The 26442-nt window shown below is 48.2% G+C and overlaps 2 protein-coding genes across 2 annotated transcripts in view; one reads left to right on the top strand and one right to left on the bottom strand.

Moving 5' to 3' along the window:
* Window positions 1-1737: 1737 nt before the first annotated feature.
* Window positions 1738-2275, bottom strand: LOC121850213 (clumping factor B-like; the record flags this gene model as incomplete). The annotated part of the gene is given in 2 exon segments (XM_042340810.1): window positions 1738-1933; window positions 1935-2275. Coding segments are annotated over 2 exon segments (537 nt in total), but the record flags the coding sequence as incomplete, so codon positions are not given.
* Window positions 2276-8651: 6376 nt separating this feature from the next.
* The window catches only part of nhsl2 (NHS-like 2), a 52463-nt gene continuing 34672 nt past the window's right edge, over window positions 8652-26442 (top strand). Inside the window, exon 1 of the mRNA XM_007891004.2 lies at window positions 8652-8867. Coding sequence (XP_007889195.2) covers window positions 8822-8867 — 46 coding nt within the window. The 5' untranslated portion in view covers window positions 8652-8821. The remainder of the gene's footprint in view (window positions 8868-26442) is intronic.

Here is a 26442-nt window from a genome sequence, read left to right as displayed (position 1 = left end):
CACTTTACCGTAAATCCTGTGAAGTGCTTTGGGATTTCCTCCCAATGTGAAAGACGCTGTACCAAATGCAAGGATCATTATTAGTCGGAGTAATGATTTGGCTTTTTATAGCGCTTTATTACTTTATTAATTTATTTGATAGCACTACATCAAATGCAAGGATGATTATTATTATTATTAAAACCTGGTCTGGTCTATGTCTTTAAATGAAGCCAGATTCACACAAAGGAAGCTGAGGCTCTGATTGTGTGAGTGGCCCCAGAGGATACAGGATACACAGTGTATCATTCACAGGATACACCGTAAAGTGCAGTGACTGTGCATCTTGTGGGTGAAACGCGGCAGCCAGTTACATACAACTGTGTCCCATAAACAGCCATGGAATGAGGGACCAATTTTATTTGGGGGATTGTTGGCCAGGACACTGGGAGAGAGAGACTCCCTTCTCTTTTCGAACAGTGCCGTGGAATCCTTAAGATCACCTAAACAGGTAGGTAGACAGGTCCGCGGTTTAACATCTCATCCAAAGGTCAGCACCTCCGACAATGCAGCGCTCCCCCAGCACTTTACTGGAGCATCAGTTTAGACTCTGGGTTCAGGGCCTATGGGCTTGAGCCTACAACCTTCTGGGCTCAGAGGCGAGATGCTGCCACTGAGCCAGGCTGACACACGGGAGAAACAGTCACTACAACAACAACTTGTACTTTCAGGGTAGCGTCTCAGAGCGCATTATAGTGGCGGCGCCTGACTCCCAGCCGGACGGACGAAGACTAAGGTTTTCAGTCGGGACTTGAAAAAGTGGAGGGAGGGGGGGCAAGGGAGAGTGTTCCAGAGTTTCGGGGTGCAGTGGCTGAAAGCGAGACCTCCGATGGTAGGGCAGACGGTGCGAGGGATGAGCAGGAGTTGGTGCCAGTCGAGCGGAGGCACCGGGTAGTGGTTTGGGGAGTGACGAGGTCGGGGAGGTCGGGAGATGACAGAGAGTGAATGGATTTGAACACTAGAGTGAGGATCTTGAAGTCGATCCGTTCGGTAATGGGGAGCCAGTGGAGTCTGGGCCAGAACTGGTGAGATGAGGGTCCGGGTCAGCTGGGGAGAGTGGCGAGGAGTGTGTTTGAGTAACACTACGCTTGGAAGCTGTTATTGTAAAGTGCTTTGAGATATTTTGACCTGAAAAGGCACTTTGCGGGTGGGTAGTCGGATGGATGAAGCTTTTCCTCCCTCCCTCGAGCCTGTGGTGGAGCCCAGGCCTTGGGTTCAGTGCAGCAAGTGTCAGCCATGGCTCCTCCCAGGCCCTTACTTACATTCTAGTTTTAAATCAAAATTGAAGGAAAGGTTGAAGTAAGTGTGTTTGAAAGTCTCTCATTACAGCTCGGCTGTCAGTCAGAGAGCAAGTCACAACTACAGCCTGTGGGCAGCCAATGAGCGATTAATCAGTGCCAGCTCCACTCCGCCACGCTCCCCGCAGGCTCTGTCCATCACAGCCTCCAGCCCACAGACTCCGCTCATCGCTTCCCTCCTCGGCACACAGGCGAGGGAACGGCACAGAGCGGGGCTGGGCTGGGCTGGTGGCTGAGCAACGATTCTGCTCACAGCACTCCTGGTCTCTCGTCTCCCAGAGCGAGAGCCAGAGCGAGAGTGAGAGCGAGAGTCAGAGCGAGAGCGAGAGTGAGAGCGAGAGTGCGAGCGAGAGTGAGAGCGAGAGTGAGAGCGAGAGTCAGAGTGAGAGCGAGAGTGAGAGCGAGAGTGAGAGCGAGAGTCAGAGCGAGAGCGAGAGCGAGAGTGAGAGCGAGAGTGAGAGCGAGAGCGAGAGTCAGAGCGAGAGCGAGAGTCAGAGCGAGAGTCAGAGTGAGAGCGAGAGTGAGAGCGAGAGTGAGAGCGAGAGTCAGAGTGAGAGCGAGAGTGAGAGCGAGAGTGAGAGCGAGAGCGAGAGTCAGTGAGAGCGAGAGTCAGAGCGAGAGTCAGAGCGAGAGTCAGAGCGAGAGCGAGAGTGAGAGCGAGAGCGAGAGTCAGAGTGAGAGCGAGAGTGAGAGTGAGAGCCAGAGTCAGAGCGAGAGTGAGAGCGAGAGTCAGAGTCAGAGTGAGAGTCAGAGTGAGAGCGAGAGTGAGAGCGAGAGTGAGAGCGAGAGTCAGAGCGAGAGTCAGAGCGAGAGTCAGAGCGAGAGTCAGAGTCAGAGCGAGAGCGAAAGTGAGAGTCAGAGCGAGAGTCAGAGTCAGAGTGAGAGCGAGAGTGAGAGTCAGAGTCAGAGTGAGAGCGAGAGCGAGAGTCAGAGTCAGAGTGAGAGTCAGAGTGAGAGCGAGAGACAGAGTGAGAGTCAGAGCGAGAGTGAGAGTGAGAGCGAGAGACAGAGTGAGAGTGAGAGCGAGAGTCAGAGCGATGCCCTGAAACCCTGGAGCACTCTTCCTCTACCCCTCCGCTTCGCCCCTTACTTCCCCATTTTAAGGGGACGCCTGAGGACCTCCCAGCGCTCTCCCTCCTCTCCCGGGTTTGGTGTCGCGCGCTCTGGGACGTTACCCCACGTGAGGCAAATGCAAGTTGTTGTTGTTGTGGACTGTTCAGTGTGCGGAGGGCAATCCCACTGCCCAAACTGTCTAACAAACAGCTGTGATTGGCTGTGATTAGCGAGGGCTGTGATTGGCCGGGGCTGTGATTGGCCGGGGCTGGGATTGGCCGGGGCTGGGATTGGCCGGGGCTGGGATTGGCCGGGGCTGGGATTAGCTGTGATTGGCCGGGGCTGGGATTGGCTGGGTGGGATTGGCCGGGCTGGGATTAGCTGGGATTGGCCGGGCTGGGATTAGCTGGGATTGGCTGGGGCTGGGATTGGCCGGGGCTGGGATTAGCTGGGATTGGCCGGGCTGGGATTAGCTGGGATTGGCTGGGGCTGTGATTGGCCGGGCTGGGATTAGCTGGGATTGGCCGGGGCAGTGATGGCTGTGATTTGGATGAGATGTTAAACCGAGGTCCCATCTCTCTGTTTCGGGCGGATGTTCATGATCCCATAGCGCTATTCGAAGCTGCTGTCTGTGGCATGTGCTGTGGGTAAATTGGCTGCAGTGTAAAACACACAGTCACTACACTTTGAGAAGTACCCCTGACGTGAAAGCTGTTGTACTATATGTAAGGATTTCTTTTTGTTAAAACAACCTGCAGAAGGCTGTGATCGGGGGTCAGCTTATTCACATGCTTATAACGAGCCCGCGACGGAGGCAAATAATAATAATAATCCCTCCATTTAATAGCACCTGATCACGTTGTCGAGACGTCGCTAAGCGCTTCACAGGATATACTGTAAAGTGCAGTAACTTGTGTATTTTGTGGATGAAAAGCGACAGCCAGTTGCATACAGCAGTGCCCCACAAACAGCCGTGGACTGAGTGACCAACAGTGGAATGGCCAACAGTTTTATCTGGGGGTTTGTTGACCAGGACACCGGGAGAGAGAAACTCCCTTCTCTGTTCAAGTAGCGACGTCGGATCTTTAACATCAGCCAAATGGGACCTCGGTTTCACGTCTCATCTGAAGGACAGCACCTCCGACAATACAACATACCCCCAGCACTGCATTTCCAGCGCCTCCAGATGTCCTCCTGATGTGAAAGGCGCGATACAAATTTAATTTGTGGTTGATTTTGGATTGTCATCTTTGACTAAGTGATTGCAACGTGGGATAATAAATAATATCAGACTCAGACCCCCTCCCCCTCCCCACACTTTACCATATCCTTTCACTGATATTAATTGAAACCACTGTTAATTAACAAACTCCACAGGATATCACTGTGACATTATGAGCTCCCGAGCTCTATTTCCTGGGCCCAGGGCTGTTTCCTGTATTGTATTTGATCATTAGTGTCTGTCTTTGTGAGTGTATTAGTGTCTCATCTGTACAAAAGGTTCTGTTTCTTTATGTCCCTTCACTCGACTGCTGACCCAGAGGTGTGAGTTTGCTCAGTTACTGTTCGCCTGTTTACCTGCAGCGAGTAGGAACCCAGTTGTCAGTTGATTGGCAGATCATTTTTCCTGGGTAATAATCCCTTCAAAAAAATAATAATAATAACTTGGTCACTCAATCCACGATTGCTTGTGGGGCACCGCTGCGCGCAATTGGCTGCCACGTTTCGCCCACAAAACATACAATCAATCTATTTCTCAGTATATTGTGTGAAGCGCTTTAAGACGTCACGACGACGTGATAAGGAGTTATATCAAATCCAAGAATTATTATTATTCTTGTGTGTTGCAGATTCCTCCTCCCGCTGAGCTTGGTCTGTGTGGGGAGCAGACGGCCTAAACTGTGCTGAGTAAACTCTCACAGTGACGTGGGATCAAAGCCAGCAGTCATTGTGCGGCACTTCTTGCCCCTGTGTTCCTATTGTCAATTAGCAGTCAACTGGGACATGGTCTGAAAGGACAGTTAGTGAACCCAGAATACAAGGCATCATACTGAGCTTGTGGAATGCCCTTCCCCCCCCCAACCACCCGAGGGCCTGAGAGACAGACTCGATGGGGACAATTATACAGGAGAGAAATACCTGGAGAAAGGATTGGAGGTTTTCACAAGAGTTTAGGAGGGTTGGAGGCTCATGTGGAATTTAAACACCAGTGTGGACTAGATAATAATAATTAAACCCAGATCCTGTGGCTTGCAAGGCGAGTGCTCTAACCACTAAGCTACAGGACTCTTCGCTGGGCCCAGTGTACGTCCTCAGCCTCACCTACAAATCCATCCATCCCCTGGCACCTCCTTATCTTTCCAATCTCATCCTATCCCACTGCTCCACTTGTCCCTTCTGCTTTACCAACTCAGGCTTGCTGCCCACGCAGCCCCCCTACCCCCACCCAGCTCCCCCACCCACCCCAGCTCTCTCCACACCGCCAACCTCTAGACTTGCTCCCTCTACCCCTCCGTCTCGCCCTCTGTCTGTCCCACCTCAAACCCTACCTCTTCAAACAGCACAACTGTTTGTGTGACAACACTGTGCGTAATTGCCCACAAAATACAGTCACTGCACTTTCCAGTATATCTTGTGAAGCGCTTTGTGACGTCCAGGGCCTTGAGATGTCCTCCCGACATGAAAGGTGCTGTACAAATATTGTTCTTGTTTATTGTTGTTGTGGCCAATTCCCTTCCCCGCCCTCCACCCCTCGACATCTGGTCCTGCCAATGTGCAGCGCTCTGAGACCTTACCCTGTGTGTAGTGTGCTGTACACACGCAAGTTGCTGTTTCTATGCAGTGATGTTCTCTGTTAATGAACACTCGGGAAGTCAGAGTACTCAAGGGTTTGGGGAAAAGATGGGAAATAAGATTAATAACAATGTCACGATCGGACAAACTGGCACCTCTCTGACCTGCTTGCCCTCCCAATCAACAACACGCTGCCTCCACTCAACTGGCTCCGGCCTTCTGCATGTCCTTCATCCCCTCCATTCTACCACTATCTTTCAGCCACTACGCCCCAAAACTCAGGAACACTTTTCCCCTATCACTCCGACTTGCCCCCTCCTTCCCCATCTTCAGGTCTTCGACCGTGTCTACAGTTACCCCAAACCCCCAGCTCGGTATCAAAATCCCTCCACCATTGTCAAGCGCTCTGGGATGCTAACCTGCATGAGGGGTGTTCTGTGAGTGCAAGTTGTTGCTGTGTTTATTCTATTCATAGAATAATGACTGGAATAATTTATTATGATAATTAGCACCAGTGACGATCACCATAAAGGGAATATAGCAATACAGCAAAACAATACAGGAAGCTGAGGACGTGCCAGTTAAAGACACACCACACAGGAATATTGAGGAATGTCACTTCACCACAGCAAACTCATTGGGTAACTTGGACCAGAAGGTCCAAGGTCACTCATATGAATATTGTGTCTAAAAATACTGTGATGGCTTAGCTGGTTAGACTCCAGCAGTTACCTCAATGCATTTTCTCACTCGAAGGGAGGTAGAAATCTGGAATACTCTCCCACAAAAGGCCGTGGATGCTGGATCCATCCACACCTTCAAGAGTGAGGTTGATAGATTTTGATAGATAGGGTATTAAGGGATATGGGAAGAAAGCGTGAGATTGGAAATGAAAGGATTAGTTTAGGTACAGATCAGCCATGACCTAATTAAATGACAGAACAGGCTCGAAGGGCTGAATGGCCTATTCTATGTTCTTAACTCACTCTATACAACTCACACAAATATATGGTCAATTCACTTTACAGTATATTCTGTGAAGCGCTTTGGGACGTTGAGAAGACGTGAAAAGCGCTACATCAAATGCAACGATTATTATTATTAATTCGTTGCCTCTTGCCAGCCTGCACCTAATAATCCGGAGTTAGGTGAGCAGGAGGCGTCCCTCCAGGGAGAGAGTGCGCATTCAATTCCAACAATCTATCTCTGGAATTTCCACTGTGTGGGTGGGAGACAATTCCATGTGTCGGTGGGAGACATGGAATTCTCAGTTTGGTTTGGATACTGTTAAGCAGGTGATGGGTTTACGGATGTGTCAGACACCCGGCTGACCAAAAAAAAAACATTTATTCAGTGCCTTTTGTGTCGGGAGCATGTCCCCAAAGCGCCTCACTGTGAGGTGGAGTGACTGTGTGTTTTGTGGGTGATTTTTAAAAGCACACTGCAATGCGGGAAAAGAGCTGGATTAATTAAAAGACTAATTTAAAAACCGTGATGAGAAAATCACCTCCTGCTGGGCTGCAAAGTCAACTTGGTGGTTTAAAAGTTAGGAGAAACTTTGATAATAAAGACTGTTGACTGAAAATCTCCCGCCAACCCCCACAGCTATTGTAAGGAAGGAGCTTAACCCTGTTCTGTCCCCCTCCCTCCCCTCCCCTCCCCACCCTGTCTCAGGTCCTGTGGCAGTTCAGGCCAATTCCCACCACTACCCACAGGTTGTGCCAGCAATCCCCTCTGGCAATCTTCCAAACCAACCTCGTGTCCCCAGGAGAGGAAGGGGTGTCAGGCAGCTCACACACACACACACACAACAGTCACACACAGACAGACGCGCACACGTGAACAGCTCACACACACACACAACAGTCACACACAGACAGACGCGCACACATGTGAACAGCCACACACACACACAGACTCACAGACAAAGCCCTGGCAAGGGCTGAGAAAAACACAGAGCTTCACCCATTGCCCCCCACCCACCCACCCACCCACCCCAGCCGAGGTTAGTTGGGAGCACCAAAGCCCTGCGCCTTATCTCTGGTCTATGAGCTTTAAACACAGAGCCATGCGCTGGGTCTCAGGGGAGGAGAGGATTTTGCGGTTAAATCATTCTGATTGACCACAAAAACAACAGCAGACAGATGTGTGAGTGTGTGCGTGCTCACTCCCTCTCATCCCCTGATGTAGAGCCACTGCACTGCCACTCACACACACACACCATGCCCTGACTGCTGATTGACACTCATTCCTGAGCCCCCCCCCCGGAGCACTGCGAAACACACCAGCAATTCCATTCTGAAATTCTCCAGTATTGCATTCACAAAAACCTCTCACTGAGTCCTTCAGGATCATCCATCCCTCGTGCAGAAGGGGGAACTGTGGAGAGCTAATGAATGGGCACGGGGTCTGGCGCTTACACAAGGCAGTGTGGCACACTGCTCCCTGCTTCAGCTGAACACCTGAATGGCTTTTACGTGGGGAGGGTGTTTATCAAGAGAAAGGAAAGTGTGTAAAATTCAGGGTGTCCACAAAGTCCTGTTACCCCTGTGTGTTTTCTCCGCAGTGCACTGACCAACAACTGAAACATGAGGAAGAATGATGACAGTTGTATTTAGAAGTACTGCATTGCATTCAGTTTAACTGTATAGAGGTGTGAGACACACTCAGACACACACAGAAACAAACATACCCTCAGACACACACAGACTCAATTTAACTGAGGAACAGTGTGAGCGAATGCATCATTTTCATGGCAGATAATGATTTGTTGCCAGGTTCGGTGCCACATCTTGTGTAACATGGATCAAGTGAGGAGGAAGAGGAGGGAGTTACTGGGAATAGACATTGTGACACTCGACTTGCCTGCAACAGGAAATAAAAATTCATTGTAAGATAAAAACAGGGGGCGGGTGGGGGGTGGGGGGGTAACAGGACTTTGTGAACAGCCTAGAGATGGAATGTGTCTGTTAAACGATGTGATGACTTGTGCAGGACGTTGCCTGGGGGTGGATGGGGCGAGTGGGGGGTAAGGTACAGAGCGGAGGGAACTATGACAATCAGTGTCCCTCAGTGTTCCTGACTGATAAAGAAACAGGTTGCTCTCAGTGTGTAGTTCCCTATGAACATGAAGTGCTGGAGTCTGCTCGCTCGCTCGCTCTCTGTGAAGGCTTGTGTTCACTCAGAGAGCCAATGATGTGTGTGTGGGGGGGAGGGGAGCTGGGAATTTCAGCCTCTCTAATAGGAAAGGCATGGGCTTCACAGGGTTGGGAGATCTCACACAGCCTGACCTCAGTCGTAAAAAAAACATGCTGTATCTGCTGGGAGGAGGAAAACACATCACTGGTGGGAAGGAAGAGTGTGTGTGTGTGTAGGGGGTGAGCTATCACAATGGCCTGATGTGAGCTTAGTAAAACACACAGTTCCTGCTCGCTTCCTCCGTTTGTGAGGCTGCAGATTGAAGAGAAGTTGGCAGTTTGGGTTTGCTATATTCCCCCACCCCCCACCCCCCCTCTTCTCTCTCTCTCTCTCTCTCTCTCGCTCTGTCCACAAGTGTGAGGTAATGGGGGCAGGCGTGCTGGACACACAGTCTCTCACAGTGCACAGACCTGCACAGTGAAGCAGTAAAGAGGCAGAAGATGGAGTTCCACACGGGCACCTTAACCATTTCACGCCACAAGAGAGGTAAGAGCGAGCCCCTCTGCCCCCCCTCTCCCCCCCACCCCCAGAGCCCCTGCCTTCCCTACTGGACAGGCATTCAAGACCACCATGTCCCAGCGCCTTGAGATGCCCTCCTGACGTGAAAGGCGCTATACAAATATATGCTTTTCACAAACGTCATACAAATGTCATTTTGTATTGTAAGGTCTGAGATGTTGTCACTGTCCAGCGCCTTGGGACGTCCTCCCGACGTGAAAGGCACCGTACAAATGTAATCTTCTTGTTGTTGTATTTAAGTTTCGCCGCGAGATCCATCTCCGAGCAAATCCAGCTAATTCTCTCGTTCCACGTTAATCGCCTTCGCTGTAACGTTTAATCCCGGACAGCGACCACCGTCCCTCCATTCTTTCCGTCTGCTTTAATTCCTTTTTGAAATCATGACTCTGGCTCCCAGGCCGTGTCACAGCAGAGGACAGGGTCTCTGATTAGACATGGATTATACACACCCACAGTTGTCTGATTCCCTCTCCCTGCAGCGTGATTCCTCCATTCAAGTCTGCCACTCCAACACCGACAGAGACTAACTCTATATGCAATTATTTTTAAGAGTGTGTGTGTGGGGAGGTGGGGGGGGAGGCTGTTATTTCCACGTTACAGATGCTGTGACACCCTCTCCCTCCATGGTATAAATTTGCAGGACAGGGGTTTTAATTCCCTTCAATCCCATTGGGTTATTAAAATGTTTGCTTAATGCCGAGTAATTAAAGGGTTTGGCAGCAAGGGAGATGTGCAGACTAATAGATTGTTGTGTGTGTGGGGGGAGAGGGCGTGCAGGGTTATGTCATATTGGCATCATAAGCGTGTGATGGGGGTGGGGGGGGGTGGGCAGGATTGGGGTACAGAGCCGGTGTGACTGACTGCTTGTTGCTGTTTTAATTGACTGCATTTTTATGTTTGTTATTCAAACACAGTGCAGCTCTGGGGGTGTGAGGCTGCTCTGAGCAGACGGTGTGTGTGGGAGGAGGTTACAGTTACCAGACTAGGGTTACGATGTCTGGCTCTCAGGGCAAATGACCTGACCGCTCTCCCATTTCTCCGCTTCAATATCCTTATTTAATAATAATCCTTGCATTTGATATAGTGCCTTATAATATTGTTGAGACCTCTCAAAGCGCTTCAAAGAATATACTATCAAGTGGATTGACAATATTTTGTGGGCGAAACGCGGCAGCCAATTGCAAGTGTCCCAGAAACAGTCGTCAATTGAGTGACCAAATTATTATTATATTTTGAAGGGATTATTACCCCCAGAAAGAGATCCACCAATTGTCTAACAACCGGCTTCCTTCTTCCTACTAGGTAAACGGAGGCATGTGGAGTAAGGAAACTTGCCTAAGGTTTTGCCCTGCCTGGGAATCAAACCCGGGCCCTCTCGTTTGTGATTATGCTACAGGACTCCAATATATCCCTCTTAAACATCTCCATTCATTCTGCCACCATAACTCTCTGTGACTGTGTGTCTCCAGTGAGGAGAAGGTTTCTGTTCTCACTGCTGACAGACATGTTGCCCTCCAATGTTAAGGACTATATATATCTGTACTCTGGTTCTTTCTACCAGAGCCAAGCATCGTACCCTCTCCAGCCAATCTGTGCCGGTGACTCCGAGCTGGAGTCTGGCCTGACCCTCCAGTGTGGTGCTGGGGGAGCCCTGCATTGTCAGAGGTGCTATCCTTCAGATGAGACAAAGTCCCGTCTGCCTGTTCAGGTGGATGTTAAAGATCCCATGGCGATATTCGAAAAGAGAAGGGAGTTTTTCTCTCCCGGGTTCCTGGTCAACAATCCCCCATATAAAATTTGTCACTCCATCCATGGCTGTTTGTTGGTCATTGCTGTGTGAAAATTGACTGCCGAATTTGCCTACAAATACAATTGTAGCAAATCTATGAAGCGCTTTGAAATGTCTCGATGCTGTGATAAGGCACTTTATCAAATACAGCCAGACCGATAACGCCATCACATTATGACTGGATGTTAGTTTTCCTGGTATGGTTGAGCTTCGTATAATAACTCCTTTTTGCAGGAGTTTGTTATTTTTGTTCACCAGGTATCTTGTCAAGCCATTTCTGAATAGTCTTAGGAGAAGTCCCAGTTACAACGATGATTACATGAACTGGGTTTGTTTTATACTGTCGCAGACGTCTGCATTAAACGTGTAGATCGATATATTTCCTGATCTTCTGTAGCTCCTTATTTCTCACATTGTAATCACTTGGGATAACAGCTACATCAATAATACTACATGTGCAATCTATTTGACGCTTTATAATAATATCTGGTTTGTTACAGATTACTGTTCTATCTGTTTGTACTTGTGAATCCCAGATTATTGTGATATTTTTTGATGTCACTGTTGCTAGTTGATGTTCATACCAGTTGGTCTTTACATCAATAGCAAGGGTTTATAAATTATCCAGTGAATATATTTAGCTACGCTATTATGTTTAATCAGATACTCCCATTGTGCTAGGGCTGGATATGATGACAATATGTGATCCACTGTTTTTGGTGCTTGATGACATATTCGGCATTTTGGATCAATTTTGGATCATTTAAGATTTTATTTTCATAACATCAGGCGGTAATAGCTTGTTCTTGTTCTGATATAATCAGTGCTTCTGTTTCAGCTTACAGATCCTCTTTAGACAAACAGTTGTAGTTTTGGTGGAGTCATGTAGCTCAGTGGTTAGAGCACTCGCCTCGCAAGCGAGAGACCTGGGTTTTATTCCCGGCAGGGTGAAACCTTCGCCAAGTTTCCTTACTCCACACGTCTGATAAAAGTCCCTCAAGAAATCAAATTTTAAAAAATAGTAATTTGGTTACTCAACCCACGACTATTTGTGGGACTCTGCTTGACTGCCGTGTTTCGCCCACAAATATACAGTCAATTCACTTTATAATATATTCTCTGAAGCGCTTTGAGACGTCTAGAAGATGCAAGGTTTATTACTATTATTATATCTAGACTTTGTTCTTTCACTTCTCTTGGAATTTGATCATGCCTGATTTTCTACTCCCATTTGGTTTTCTATATGATATCATTGTCTTTATTATTATTATTATTATGATTGTGATCCAGACACAGACTCCGTCACTGTGAAGCGCTCTGGGACGCTACCCTGTGTGAAGGGCGGTATATAATGCAAGTTGTTGTTGATTATTATTATTGAAGACTTCCTCCCCAGAGTTGCCGATGGTATAACAGGCTGTTGGCTCCAGGGATATTGGGGATGTTTGGAGGGAGGTGGGGATTGCTAGTTGTTGTTAGGAGATTTCAGCTATTTTGTCCGCCACCTCATCCCCTATTGAACTCCATCACGATGCCCCTCCAACTCCCTCCCTCATCTCGGTCAAAGTCCATCTGAAGACTAACAACAACAAAATTACATTTGTAAAGCACCTTTCACCTCTTTGACGGCGCCTTTGGTCATCTTTCCCCCCCATCCTTCCCATCTCCCACCCTCCTGCTCAGGACCCCAGCCAGCACCGTCAAGCACTTTGGAACGTCCTCCCGATGTGAAATAGTAATCCTTACATTTGATGTAGAGCCTTAGATCACATTGAAAGGACGTCTCAAAGCGCTTCACAGGATTTGCTGGGGAAGGCGCTGTGTATATTTTATGGGGGGGTATTGTTTGTCAGGGGAGGATGGTGTGTTAAACAAACTTGCGAGTCTCATGCCATCACGGGGAGATAAATTGACGTCACCCATTATGAGATGGCACCCAAGGGTTCTTGCTTGTCATGTGAACCCCGAGCATTGGTGATTCTAACACACTGGGACTTTTCCCCATTCCCTTTACACAGTAATCATTGTGGGTTGGTCAGTGGTTTCAGTGATCAGCCTGAGATCGACTCTTGTGTTTTATTACGTGGCTCAGCCAGTTCCCCCTGTCAGCCACTCGCCCACACAGACCTGCTCTACCAGCTCCAGCCCCCAGTCAGCTGTCAGGTATCTGATCTTATATCACGGAGGGGAATATCAGCCAGGTTTGTATTATCTTTGAGCACCAGCTGTGCAGCTCAGGCTGGAAAAAAATCTGTGTGTATTTGTGGTGTGTGTGTGTATTTGTGGTGTGTGTGTACTTGTGGTGTATGTGTGTGTACTTGTGGCGTATGTGCTTGTGTGTGTGTTTTCGTGGTGTATAATAATAATAATAATCCTTGCATTTGATATAGCGCTTTTCACGTCGGGAGGACGTCCCAAAGCGCTTCACAGAACACACTGTAAAGTGAATTGATTGTATATTTGTGGGCGAACGCGGCAGCCAATTGCGCACAGCAATGTCCCACAAACAGTCGTAGACTGAAAATGACCAATTTATTATTGTTTTTGGTTTTGGAGGGATTATTATTAGGCTCTGTGTGGAGTAAGGAAACTTGCCCCAGGTTTGGCCCTCTGCCTGGAATTGAACTCAGGTCTCTCACTTGCAAAGTGAGTGCTCTAACCACTGAGCTACAGGACTCCACTGAGCTACAGGACTCCACATGTATGTGTGCGTATGTGTATTTGTGGTGTATGTGTATGTGTGTGTATATTTACTGTGAATGTGTGCGCGCGCGTGTGTATATTTGTAATGTATGTGTGCATTTGTGGTATATGTGTGCGTGTGTGTCTGTGCAAGTGTGTGTCTGTGTGTATGTGGGTCTGTGTGTGTATATGCGCGTGTATCTATCTATTTGTGTCTGTGTGTGTATATGTGCATGTATGTATGTGTGTGTATCTGCTTGTGTCTGTGTGTAGTGTGTGTGTATATAACAGTGAGGCTTGGCCGTGGTGTGTGTGAGCTGCTGTAGTGTATGAAGAACAGTCACTGGTTGAGGTTCTGCAGTGGCTGATTAAACAACTAGCATCACTGGACCAACACAGTCTCTCCACCATTTAATGTTTGATCAGATCAGAGGAACAGCATATCTTGAGTCTCAGCAACTCTTAGTATCAAAGAAAACTCGGCTGTTTCCTCTACCTTCTCCTCCCTGCCCCCAGCATTGCCCCCTTCACTCCTCCCTCATAATCATTATCACCCATCTGAGCCCATCACCTGCTGCCTCGACCCCCTTCCCCACCCATTACTGACACCCTCTCTGCCCACTGCTGGCAGACATAGTTAACCAGTCCCTCTTCGTATGTTCTGTCCTGCGCCCCCTCAAAACCGCTGTCATCACCCCCTCTCCTCAAAACCCCCTCCCTTGATCCTTTAAATTTTACAAACTACCAGCCCACCTCGAACCCCCCCCTTCAATTCTAAAGTCATGGAATGTATTTTTGTCAACTAACTTCACTCACACCTCTCCCTCCACTCCCTCCTTGAGCCCCTCCACTCCCTCCTCAAGCTCCTCCCCTCCCTCTTTGAGCTTCTCCAGCCCAACCTACAGCACAGAGACAGCGCTGGTCAAAGTCGCAGACAATGTCGAGGGCTCCCTGTGCCTCCTCATCTTACTGGATCTCTCCGCTACTTTCTTTTTTCTCTTTTCCACGCTCCCTCTCGGTGATGTTCTCCGCAGACACTTGCGTGGGGTTGACACCCAAATCTACTTCTCCTCCAGCCGTGACCCCAAGAAGCGAGCTGCATAAATGCAAGTTTTTGTTGTTGGGCAAACTGGGTCCAAGAGAAAAATAAGATTCATTATCAGGAGGCAAAGGATTGCTGCAGTGTTTTATACAGAGATTAGCAGATAGTGAGCGTGTCCTATAGAGATGAGCAGACAGGGAGTGGTGGTCTGGAGTATTCTCCAGGCCTAGAACAGTGATGCCAAACCATGGCCCGTGGCCATAAAACAAGAAGTATTCAATCAATTCATTTGCTTGGCTGACCAAACGGAGTAACGGACTGGGGTGTTGTACAAGGAGTTGGGGGGTGGTATGTATTGTATGGATTAATAAATGTCTGGGAGGGGTTAGCTGCAGAGTAACAGCTGCTGGTATATGCTGTGTGTGGAGTTACAGAGACTGGGAGTTTTAGACGGACTGTGAAGAGAGAGAGAGAGCTTTATAGTCTGGGAGCCACACTCGAGCGGTGGGGTGGGGGGGGCAGAGTAATAAACGGATAAGATGGTCATTGTAAAGAGTTGTCAATACAGAGCGTTTATCAGCTCTCCCTGGCTCATCCTGCACCTAACACACACACACAAGGTAACTGCAGACAGCAGCTTTCTCTGAGTGGCAACAGGGCCGGAGGTCAGTTGGTTTGGGTCAGAGGGCAGATCAGGTCAAATCCCCATTAGTTCATTAGACCACTCGACCTCACAACCTTTCCAGATAGATCAAACATTCCCCAGGTCACAGAACAAATCCACCTTTCATCTACTGCACTCCAGTTCTGAGAGCATCTCACCTTCAAGTGACCATTGGGATGGGTTCAAGCCCCACATCGGGGCTTGGAATCACATAGTCCAGGCTGACACTCCAATCAGCACTGGGGTGGGGGGGGGTTGTTGCATTGTCAGAGGTGCTGCCTTTCAGACGTGACATTAAATCGAGGTCCTATCTGTTCAGGTAGATGTTAAAGATCCCACGGCACTGTTCGAAAAGAGAAGGGAATCCCCCCCCAAATACAATTGGTCACTCACTCCACGGCTGTTTGTGGGACACTGCTGTGTGCAACTGGCTGCCGTCATTAGCCCACAAAATATACAGTCAATCCACTTTGCACAATATCCTGTGAAGCGCTTTGAAATGTCTCAATAAGGTGCTACATCGAATGTAAGGGTTATTATTACCATTGTAGTGAGCTGAGCGCTCGCACACCTTCATCACTGTGGAGGTCTCTGGATGGTTGGTCCTCACTGGAACACACACGGAGTCGCTCCAACTATTGCGATCACCTAACACAAGACCAGGGATTGGAACTGGTGATCTTCTGCTGTGTAGGGCTAGAGTTGTGTGGGTGTCTTTACCCACTGAGTCATCAGACAAGCTATAAAAATAGGCTTGACCACATGGGCCTGAAATAGCCTCTCGTACCCAGGCTCGAGATTCAACATGGCAACAACAAATTGCATTTTAACAGCGCTTTTCACACCAGGAGGACATTCCAAGCCGCAGGAAAGTCAAAGGTTTGGATCCGAACTGGGGTTTGGAGTCAGGAAGGGTGGAGGGCAGAGGGGTTGGGGGTGAGAAGATGACGTTTGAAGAGGAAGGTCTTGAGATGAGCCTTGAAGGAGGCAAGAGATGCTGAGGGGCTCCAGGATGGAGTTCCAGAGGGTGGGGGCAGAGAGACTAAAGGCCAGACCACTGATGGTGGGGCAGGCGGGGCAGTGGCAGCTGAGCTGAGATTCACACGATTATTCGGAGTTTAATGTCTGGTTTCATGGGATTTGTAGCCAATGAAAGTGAAAGTGGTGGCAGCCACGGAATATCCCAATCAAAACAAGGCCACATTTCCTTCCCATTTCCTAAGATCAGTATTCCTTTCTCATTCCCCCCCCCTCCCCACCCACCTTCTCCTGAGAACGCCACCCTCCAACGAGACCCATTCTGTGGGTCTCAATGTTATCTGGGTCCAAAGAAATTGTGGGTCACTGCTGTGCACAACTGGCTGCCACGTTTCTCCCACAAAATACACTTTACAGTATATCCTGTGAAACCCTTCGTGACGTCTCGACAACATGATAAAGCACTACATCAACTGCAAGGAGAATTATTATTATGTGGAGGTTGCTCCCCCTCCCCCCCCCCCCCCCACACACACACACAGGGCTGAGGCCTGTGGGGTGAGTGAGGTTGTTTGCTCTGTCAGTGATAGGCTGATGTCAGCCTCTGGCTATGCGGATGGCGTTCCTGGAGTTGAGTTGACCTTTCGGGGGTACAGAGAGGGAAGTCGCCATTTCCTCTCTCGTTGCACCAGGTGTTCGGAAGCCGTGTTTGTGAAGAAAGGAGAGGAAGTGGGAGAGCAGGAAGAGCTCGCTGGACAGAGACTAGGACGAGCATGCTTTCCTGTGTCTTGGGCGGGGCTGACATTGTGCCAGCAGTCTGTCTGTCCCCAGTTGCCCTGATAAGGTGTGGGGGGGTGAGCGAGAGGTGCCTTTTTCTTTACCTGCTGTAGTCCTGGTAGTGTTGGGGAGAGGAGGGGAGTGCCCAGATTCCGACACAGAGACAGTTGAAGATTATACGGGTCGACCAAAAAATTTTGATATCCATAATAATAATCCTTGATTATAGCACCTTATCATGTCTTCGAGACGTCTCAAAGCGTTTCACGGAATATTGTAAAGTGAATTGACTGTATATTTTGTGGGCGAAACCCAGCAGCCAATTGTGCGCAGCAGCGTCCCACAAACAGTCGTGGAATGAAGTGACCAAATTATTATTTTTTTAAGGAATTATTACCCACGGAAACGCAATCCGCTAATTGACTAGCAACCGGGTTCCTACTTACTGCTAGGTAAACAGAGGCGTGTAGAGTAAGGAAACCTGCCTAACATTTGGACCTTCTGGAAATAGAACCCGGGTTTCTCACTTGCGAGATGAGTGCTCTAACCACTGAGCTACAGGACTCCACAAATCTATCTTATCATCTAAAAAAAAAGGCTTTAGACATTGTCATGGTATCAGGACTTTTTGATCAGCCTGTAATCTGTGGGGGGAGCGATTGTGGGACCTGAGAAGGAAATTGGCAGCCATTGTTTGGCTGAATCATTTGAGCGGCTGTTGATAGTTCTCGGCAACGTGATCCAGTCAGTGGCTGAGTCATCCACACAGGAAAGGCACCGTAATGCTGAGTCACACAATACAAGTCCTTTGAGCCTGGGATGTCTGCTCCAGCCAGGGTCAACTGGGTCAGAGACATTGCCTCATCCATTCTCTCCTTGCCTTTCCTGATTGTACAGGGTGTTCACAAAGTCCTGTTACACCCCATGTGGTTTTTCACTGCAGTACACTGAACAACAACTGAAACATAAATAGAAATCATAGCATATTACAGCGTAGAAGGAGGACATTCGATCCATCGTGCTTGTGCAGGCTCTTCGGAAGAGCTACCCAATCAGTCCCACTCCCCCGCTCTATCCCCATAACCTTACACATTTTTCCTTTTCAAGCACCTATGCAGTTCCCTTTTGAAAGAATGATGATATTGTATACAGAAGTACGTATTGTATTGTATTTAGTACCAGGGTTTAACTGTATTTAAACGTCCAGGAGATAGCTGTGAGTGAGTGCAGATAATGATCCGTTGCCATGTACGGTGCCACATCTAGTGTAACATGGATGGAGTGAGGAGGAGGGAGTTACTGGGATCAGACATTGTTACACTCGACTTTTCTGCAATAGGAAATAAAAATTCATTTCCAGAAAAAAACACAGGGGGGTAATAGGTCTTTGAAAGCACCCTGTAGATGGAATATGCATGTTAAAATAATGTGATGACTTGTGTGGAACATTGCCTGGGGGTGGATGGGGCGAGTGGGGGGGTAAGGTACAGTGCGGAGGCTACAACAGCAATCAGTATCTCTCAATGTACCTGACCGATCCATCAAAGTCTGAGCCTCCTCAGCTCTCACAATGCTCTCTCACGAGTTACATCAACAACTTGCATTTATATAGCAGGGCAGCATCTCAGAGTGCCGAAGTTGGGCGAAGATGTAGTGGCGTTGATATAGTCATCTCATCGCAAGCTATCCAGGCTCAAAGGCTTTCTATTGTCCAAAGTTCTTAAGGTACCTCCCAGTTTTCAGTTGATTGTTGAAGGGATGACGGCAAGGTGCAATGGAAAGTCCCGTTACCCCCTGTTTATTTCTTAAAGTCAGTTCGCGGCAGAGACTAGAAACCGAGGACTCTTATTTGTTGAATGCTTTCTTGAAAGTTGACTCTTGCAAGTTACTCAGTTTTCAGAGCGTATCCCTTCTTAAAGTGGAGGGCAGGAGACTTCAATCCACCTTCAATCTTCAATCTACATGTCCACTTCCTTGCTTCTCAAAGCTCTAATCTTCCTCTTGGAGTCCTGTTGCTAAGTGGGCAAGTTTCTTTACTCCACACGCCTGATAATAATCCCTCAAAAAAATAAATAAAATAATAATTTGGTCACTCAATCCATGACTGTTTGTGGGACGCTACTGCCGCGTTTCACCCCCCAAATAAACAGTCAATTCACTTTACAGGATATACAGTGAAGCCCTTTGAGACGTCTCGAAGTCGTCAAAGCGCTATATCAAATGCCAGGATTAATATTATTATCTGCGAAAGAGTAAAATATCTATACCATTTTCAAGCGGTCAGATTTCAGGACACGAATAATAATAATCTTTGCTTTTGATACAGTGCCTTATCACTACGTTGAGATGTCTCAAAGCGCTTCACAGAATGTATTGTAAAGTAAATTGACTGTATTTTGTAGGAGAAACATAGCAACAACAACAACAACAAGATTACATTTGTATAATGCCTTTCATGTCAGAAGGACGTCCCAAGGCGTTGAACAGTCAGTGTTTCGTATCCGAGCTGGGAATCGGGGAGGGTGGAGGGCCGGGGCGAGTGTGGGGTGGGGGGGGAAGGAGGGTGATCGAAGGCACGGTCGAAGAGGAGGGTCTTGAGATAGGTCTTGAATGAGGCAAGGGAGGGGGTGAGTCGGAGGGACTGCGGGGTGGTGTTTCAGAGGGTGGGGGCAAAGTGGCAGAAGGCCCGCAGGTCAATGATTGGCAGGTGAGTTGGGTGGAGCGGAGTGGGCAGATTGGTAGGGGGTTAGAAGGTCATTAGAGGTAGAGGGGAGCAAGGTCATGGAGGGCTTCGAAGGTGAGAACCAGGAGCTTGAACTGTATCCTCTGTGCGATGGGAAGGCAGTGGAGTCGGCCAAGGATGGGTGAAGATAGGCAGCCAATTATGCACAGCAGTGTCCCACAAATAGTCATGGATTGAGTAACCAAATTATTTTTCGGGTTGGACTATTACTCCCAGAAAGCGATCTACCAATCGACCAACAACTGGGTTCCTATTACTGCTAGGTAGAGATAGGGTGTGGAGAAAGGAAACTTGCGTAAGGTTTTGCCCTGCCAGGAATCAAACCCAGGTCCTCTCACCTGCGAGGTGAATGTGCTAACCAGTACTCTACGGGATTTTATAAATCCATATGAAGGGGCGGGTCCACCACATTGTGTGGCACAGCAGGGAACTCAATCCAACTCCAGCATTGGTGCCAAGAGCATCATTCCATCTCAGTGAATCAAGGTCGAGTAATGGCTTACTCTTGAGTTTGACTCATGAGTTAACACATGTTGCTGCCAGGAATATGCACATAAAAGGGCACCCTAAACCTCACGGTGCAGCTATATATACAGTCTATAACTTACTTTGGCAGGAAGTCAATATCTCAGTGATGTGTGAATCTAACCTGAATGGATGAAGCTGATTTGAATTTTGTTCTGTTCTAAAGTGAGAGTAAAACAGATTCAAATGGAGTTGAGTCGTGTAGTCTATTGGTTACTGGGCTCGCCTTGCAAGCGAGATGACCCGGGTTCGATTCCCGGTCGGGGCAAAACCTTAGGTAAGTTTCCTTACTCCTCACACCTCTGTTTACCTAGCATTAAGGCAGTTGTTATGTCAATTGGAGGATTGCTTTCCGGAGGTAATAATCCCTCAAAAAAAATTATCTCGCTCAATCCATGACTGTTTGTGGGACACTGCTGTGCGTAATTAGCTACCGCGTTTCATGCATGAAATACACAGTCACTGCACTTTACAATATATTCTGCAAAGCGCTTTGAGACGTCTCAAAGGTATGATAAGGCGCTATGTCAACTGCAAGGATTATTATTATTGTAGTAGTAGTGCTGACACTCATTGCGAAAAACAACAACTTGCATTTATATAGCACCCCTCACACAGGGTAGCGTCCCAGAGCATTTGACAGTGGAGGAGCATGATGTCAAGGTTCACAAATGAACAATGAGTAGTTGGGGCAGGAAACCAGATGCTAACCAACATCTGTCAAATCTCACGATTCAACCCAAAAGGCTGGACAAGTTATCTTCTGCTTTCTGTTCCGACTATCGTGCGACTGATTCAGTGGAGTGGTTTCCTTCTGTGTCGTTTCCGAGTTCATCTCACTCCGAGCATCTGTAAGTCAGACAACAAGTTCTGTGTTCGCTACCTGTGAAGCGGTTGGGCCATTCCGGGGGTTGTAACCGCTGTGGGAAATCTTAAGATTCATTACTGCAGCCCATTGACGTGTTTGGCATTGGAAAAAAAAGCCATCATTATTTCAAGCTTCGTCAACTCAGAGTCTTTGCTTCCGGTGGATTTGGAAATATCTGGCTTAGCAAAACTGCTTCTTCAGCTGTGTGCCTGTCTGAGCCGGGGTAGTGTTAAGAGGATAACGTTAACTAATTACCATGTATTGTACCGACTGCCAGACCAGTCACAACCAACAACCCCCCCCATCCTAAATGGATTACTCATAAGACAATTGAAACTTATGTTGTTGTGTTCTTTATTTCATTGAGGTTTTATCCCGTGAGATCATTTTGTCTTAAATCGTTAAGATCAGCTATGCACAATTGGCTCTCGCATTTCGCCCACAAAATACATGGAGTTTTGTGGTGTAGTGGTTGGAGCTCGCCTCGCAAGCGAGAGGACCCGGGTTCGGTTCCCAGGCGGGGGTGAAACCTTCAGCACGTTTCCATACTCCACAAACTTGTTTACCCAACGATAGCAATAATAATAATCCTTGCATTTGATATAGCACCTTATCACGTCCAAAACACTTCACAGAGTATACTGTAAAGTGAATTGACTGTATTTTATGGGCAAAACGCAGCAGCCAATTGTGTACAGCAGCGTCCCATAAACAGTTGTGGATTGAAGTGACCAATTTATTATTTTTTTAAGGAATAATTACCTCTGGCAAAGAGATCCGCCAATCGACTAACAACCATGTTCCTACTTACCGCTAGGTAAACAGGGGCGTGTGGAGTGAAGAAACTTGCTCAAGGTTTCGCCCTGCCGGGAAGCAAACCCAGGTCTCTCGCTTGCGAGGCGAGTGCTCTAACCACTGAGCTACAGGACTCCATAAATAGGTTGTTGTTGGTCAATTGGTGGATCGCTTTCTGGGGATAATAGTCTCTTCAAAAACAAAAAAAGGCACTCAATCCATGACTGTTTGTGGGACATCGCTATGCACAATTGGCTGCCACGTTTCACCCTCAAAATAGTTTGAGCTTTGAGACGTCTCAACGATGTGATATCAAACATAACTATTATATTGTCACCCAGAATTGAGTAAAAATTCTGCATTCCACTCTTAATTGGGAATCCAGCTATCTGCAGTTCTTAAAAAGAAACCAGCTTCCAACTTCAGACCAGATGGAAGAAATCTCTTCAATCCTGCTCCAAGCTGCATCTTAACGACAAAACAGGTCAAGAGTAGGTGGAATTTTGTGCTCTTCATCAAATAGCCATGAAAATATGGGAGACATTAAAAAAACCTTCATAACAAATAGTTTAATAGTGGTTAAACAATCATATCACCACAAGAATGCAATGCTTGTAGCTGGTTGTCCTCGCTGCTTTGGTGACTGTGGCTTTGCGATAGTGTTGAACCTTTGAACCGCCAATGTCAGAGAATGTTAGCATGCTTGGCAAAACACTTTGTCTGTCTCTTTGAACTCAGCAGGACTCCTGGCACATCAGAGACCTGCAGGAAACATGGCAGGGCATCAGACATCAGCTGGTACTTTAATAGACACTTGGTATGGAAACCCATCACGATGCCAACTGGCAGCCATTTCCAGTGTCCTGTGTAATGATGAGACAATCAGCCTGGTTCAGTTTGTAGCACTCTCGCCTCTGGGTCAGAAGGTTGTGGGTTCAAGCCCTACGTCAGGACTTTGAGCTGATACACTACAGTCTTTCAACAACAACAACTTGCATTTATATAGCGCCCTCACAGCAGACGGCGTCTCGGAGCTCTTAAATTCAGATGAGACGAGAGATCAAACTGAGGTCCAGTCTGAATATTCAGTTAATAATAATATAGATTCTTTCACATCCCAAAGTGCTTCAGAAGATTCACTGTGAAGTGTACGTGAATGTGTTAGCCAATCTCGCACAGCATCGTCCCACAAGCAACCATGAAGTAATTGGCCAATATTTTATCCGGGGGATTGTTGGCCAGGCCATTGGGAGAAACTCCTTTCTCTTTGAATAGTGCGGTGGGATCTTCAACTTGAACAGGCAGATGGAACCTTAGTTTAATGTCTCATCCAAAGGACAGGATCTCCGACAATACAGTACACCCACAGAGTGTCAGTTGTGACACTATGTGAGTTGAGCTGGAACCCACAATCTTCTGACTCAGAGGCGAGAGTGCTACCACTGAGCCAGGCTGACACACAGTTAAACGTTAAAGGTCTTGTGACATGGCTCAGTTCCTCCCGACTATGTGTACTCTTCACCAAGGTTTACCCTGTAATTGATTTTAAATTGGCAATGTGAAGGGTGAGTGGTGTATGAAAGAGGATTGTTACAATTTCACAAGAGGCTGATACTCAGTGTTAGAGGGGCGAGGAATGACTAGATACACTAGGGCTGAGCAGTCTTGGGAAGTGGTGTTAACCAATGTTATATAGAGATGTAAGATTTTGAAGGAGTTTGAGAAAGTAAACCCAGTATAATGCCAATGCAGTAGAGAAGAGGGTGCAGGGGTGTAAATGGCAAGTTTAAATACCTTAAATATCAAGTATCTGAGGGCGATTAGCAGCCGAAACTGGGGCTCATTGACGGGAGGAGAATATTTGGTAAGGATGAGATCAAAATCTTCCTATGAAACTTTCTTATGATTATGGGTGCAGGTTGGAAGGTTGGGTTAAGGCACATTAATGTGCAGCTGAGAGGGAGTGTCACTCCACAGCTGTCCATGGTATCAGATTAAGCCGCAGACCCGTTTACAGGCAACTGGGCTGAGACTGTCAGTTCAATATCAGTTACAAGTGTTTCATTCTAGAGAAAACATTGTTTGACTCTGTCAACCAAACACTTCTCATCTCAGGTCCCAGAGGCGAAAAACCAAGGTCTGAACCTTCTGCTCCATCAACTTCCATTTGGTTCTTGATAAACCTCTGTTGCCGTCTGACTCTGTTTCTTCACTTCAACAAACAAAGCCTCTGGGCAGGTCTCACCTTTCTACTAAACTCATTGAGAGCATTTAAAGACTGAAGAAGAAACAGTCGTCTACAAATCACTTCATGCCCCGGCACCTCCCTACCTCTCCAACCTGCTTTCTCTCGACCCCACCACTCGCTGCCTCCGCTTGGCTGACTCCGGCCTCCTGCTTGTCCCTCGTGCCCTCCAATCCAACATCGGTAGCCGAACTTTCAGCCATTACACCCTGAAGTTTTGGAACTCTCTCCCCCAATCTCTCTTTCTTGCCCCCTCCATCCTCTCTTTAGGATCACTCTGAAGACCTTCCTCTTCAGCCGTGCTTACGGTCACCTCCTCCCTCCCCCGGCTCAGCATCAGGCTCCACCATTGTTTAGCGCTTCGAGACGCTGCCCTCTGTGAAAGGCACTATACTTGCAAGTTGTTGCTGTCGATCATCTGTGAGCACTGGGTAGCCTCTCATTAGAAGGTGCTGCAGTCTGACTTCCTCTGGCCTCAGCAAGCCGAGAACTTTGTCTGAACTGCCTCCTTCATTCCTGTCCCTTTAATGGGAACTGTGTCTTGTTGATTTTTTTTGGTCAGCCTAATATCTGATGCATGGGAAACCCATCACCATGTTTAAGCGCGTCCAAACCAAACTGAGAATTCCATGCATCCCACCTACACATGGAAATCCCAGAGATAGATTGCTGAAATGGACTGTGCGTACTCTCCCTGGAGGGACGATTCTATTACCGGAGAGTATTAGGCGCAGGTTGGCAAGAGCCAAGACTTGGGTACCCCAGAGTGTGTGTTGGGGTAATTGCTGGAGTCTAATCAGTTAAAACTGACCAAAAAAATAGAGGGATCAGGAACAGGAACTCCTGCTGGGTTCCACCACCCTAATCTGGGAAAGACAGGTCTAAAGCAGCCTCCCCCACGCAGCCCTGGCCAAGACCATCAAACTCAGCATGGAGCGGGATTGGAACCAGCGGGTGTGTGAGCTGGAGCTTGTCCACTACACTGTAAGTGTCCACCTGCACCCAAGCTGTGCTTTCTCTATGTTGGCACGGCAGTGGAAATGTCCATATTGGAAGTGTCGCCCTTTGGGCAGAGCCAGCGACCGCACGTTCACTACAGTGAGATCTGAACAGAGTGGTCCCAAAAGCAAAAGTACAATCAGAAGCAGCTCCCTCTTCCACTCCTCTCTTGCTCGGCGTCTAACCCCCTCCACTGGACAGCAAGCGCTCTGAGGTAGGGTTACTTCAGGCAGATGCCCTGCTCATGACTGAGTGGGTGGGTAGTGTGTCTGGATCTCATTGACCTGTCCCCGGTTGCCCTGGGAAGGGGGTGGTGGTGACCTCAAATGGGACTTTATAGAGGTGTGTAACATGGGATTGAAAAATCAAACCCGTGTTCAAAATATAGGTTTAAAGTTGTGAAAGGCGATTTCAGGCCAGAAAGTGTTTCTTTATCCAGAAGTAACCCAGGCTGTCAAGAAGGGTGGTTGAGGCCAGGATATTGGTACAGAAAGCAGCTTGATGCTGTGATGGGAGGAAGGTAATGTGGGTGTTGTGGGGAGATGAGATCAGATGGGCTGAACAGATCTTGTGATCTTGTGTGTGATGTTTAAACTGCTGCTTATCTTATGCTAAGACTGCCTCTACCATCTTGCTACAACAACAACAACAACAAGATTCCATTTATAAAGCGCCTTTCACGTCAGGAGGACGTCCCAAGGCGCTGCACAGTTGGGTCAGGACCCGAGCAGGGGGGAAATGGTCAGGGTGAGGAGAGGGAATGGAGGGAGCGAGGAGGGGGGAAATGGTCAGGGTGAGGAGAGGGAATGGAGGGAGCGAGGAGGGGGAAGAAAGTCGAGAGGGGAGCTGAAGGCTCGGTCAAAGAGAAAGGTTTTGAGACCGGCCTTGAAGGAGGAGAGGGAGGAGGCAATGCGAAGGCACTGGGGGATGGAGTTCCAGAGCCTCGGGGCTGAGAGGCTGAAGGCCCGACCACCGATGGTAGGGCGATTGGGGCGGGGGACGTGGAGCAGACCGGAGCTAGAGGAACGGAGGGTACGGGCAGGTAAGTAGGGGGATAGTAGGTCGGAGAGGTAGGAGGGAGCAAGGCCATGGATGGCCTTATAGGTGAGGATGAGGATCTTGAAATCAATCCTCTGGGGGATGGGGAGCCAGTGGAGGCGAGCGAGGGTGGGAGTGATGTGGTCCCGAAGCCTGGTGCGGGACAGTACACGAGCTGCAGAGTTCTGAATGACCTGCAGCTTGTGGAGGGAGGTGGCGGGAAGGCCGGCGATGAGAGAGTTCCCGTAGTACAGCCTGGAAGTTAATGCAGGAAGCCCTCCTTTTACAAAGTGAGACTTTGCTTATCTCCTGCCAGGCTGTCAGCCGGGCTCCGTTGGCAGCTATATCGCCTCTGAGGGAGAATGTTGAGAGTTCTAGCCACACGTCGGGACTTTGA

The sequence above is a fragment of the Callorhinchus milii genome, unplaced genomic scaffold (genome assembly GCF_018977255.1).
Source record: "Callorhinchus milii isolate IMCB2004 unplaced genomic scaffold, IMCB_Cmil_1.0 Scaffold15, whole genome shotgun sequence".
Taxonomy (NCBI): domain Eukaryota; kingdom Metazoa; phylum Chordata; class Chondrichthyes; order Chimaeriformes; family Callorhinchidae; genus Callorhinchus; species Callorhinchus milii.
The sequence above is the reverse complement of the archived record's forward strand: the minus strand, read 5'-3'. Positions and strand labels throughout refer to the sequence as shown.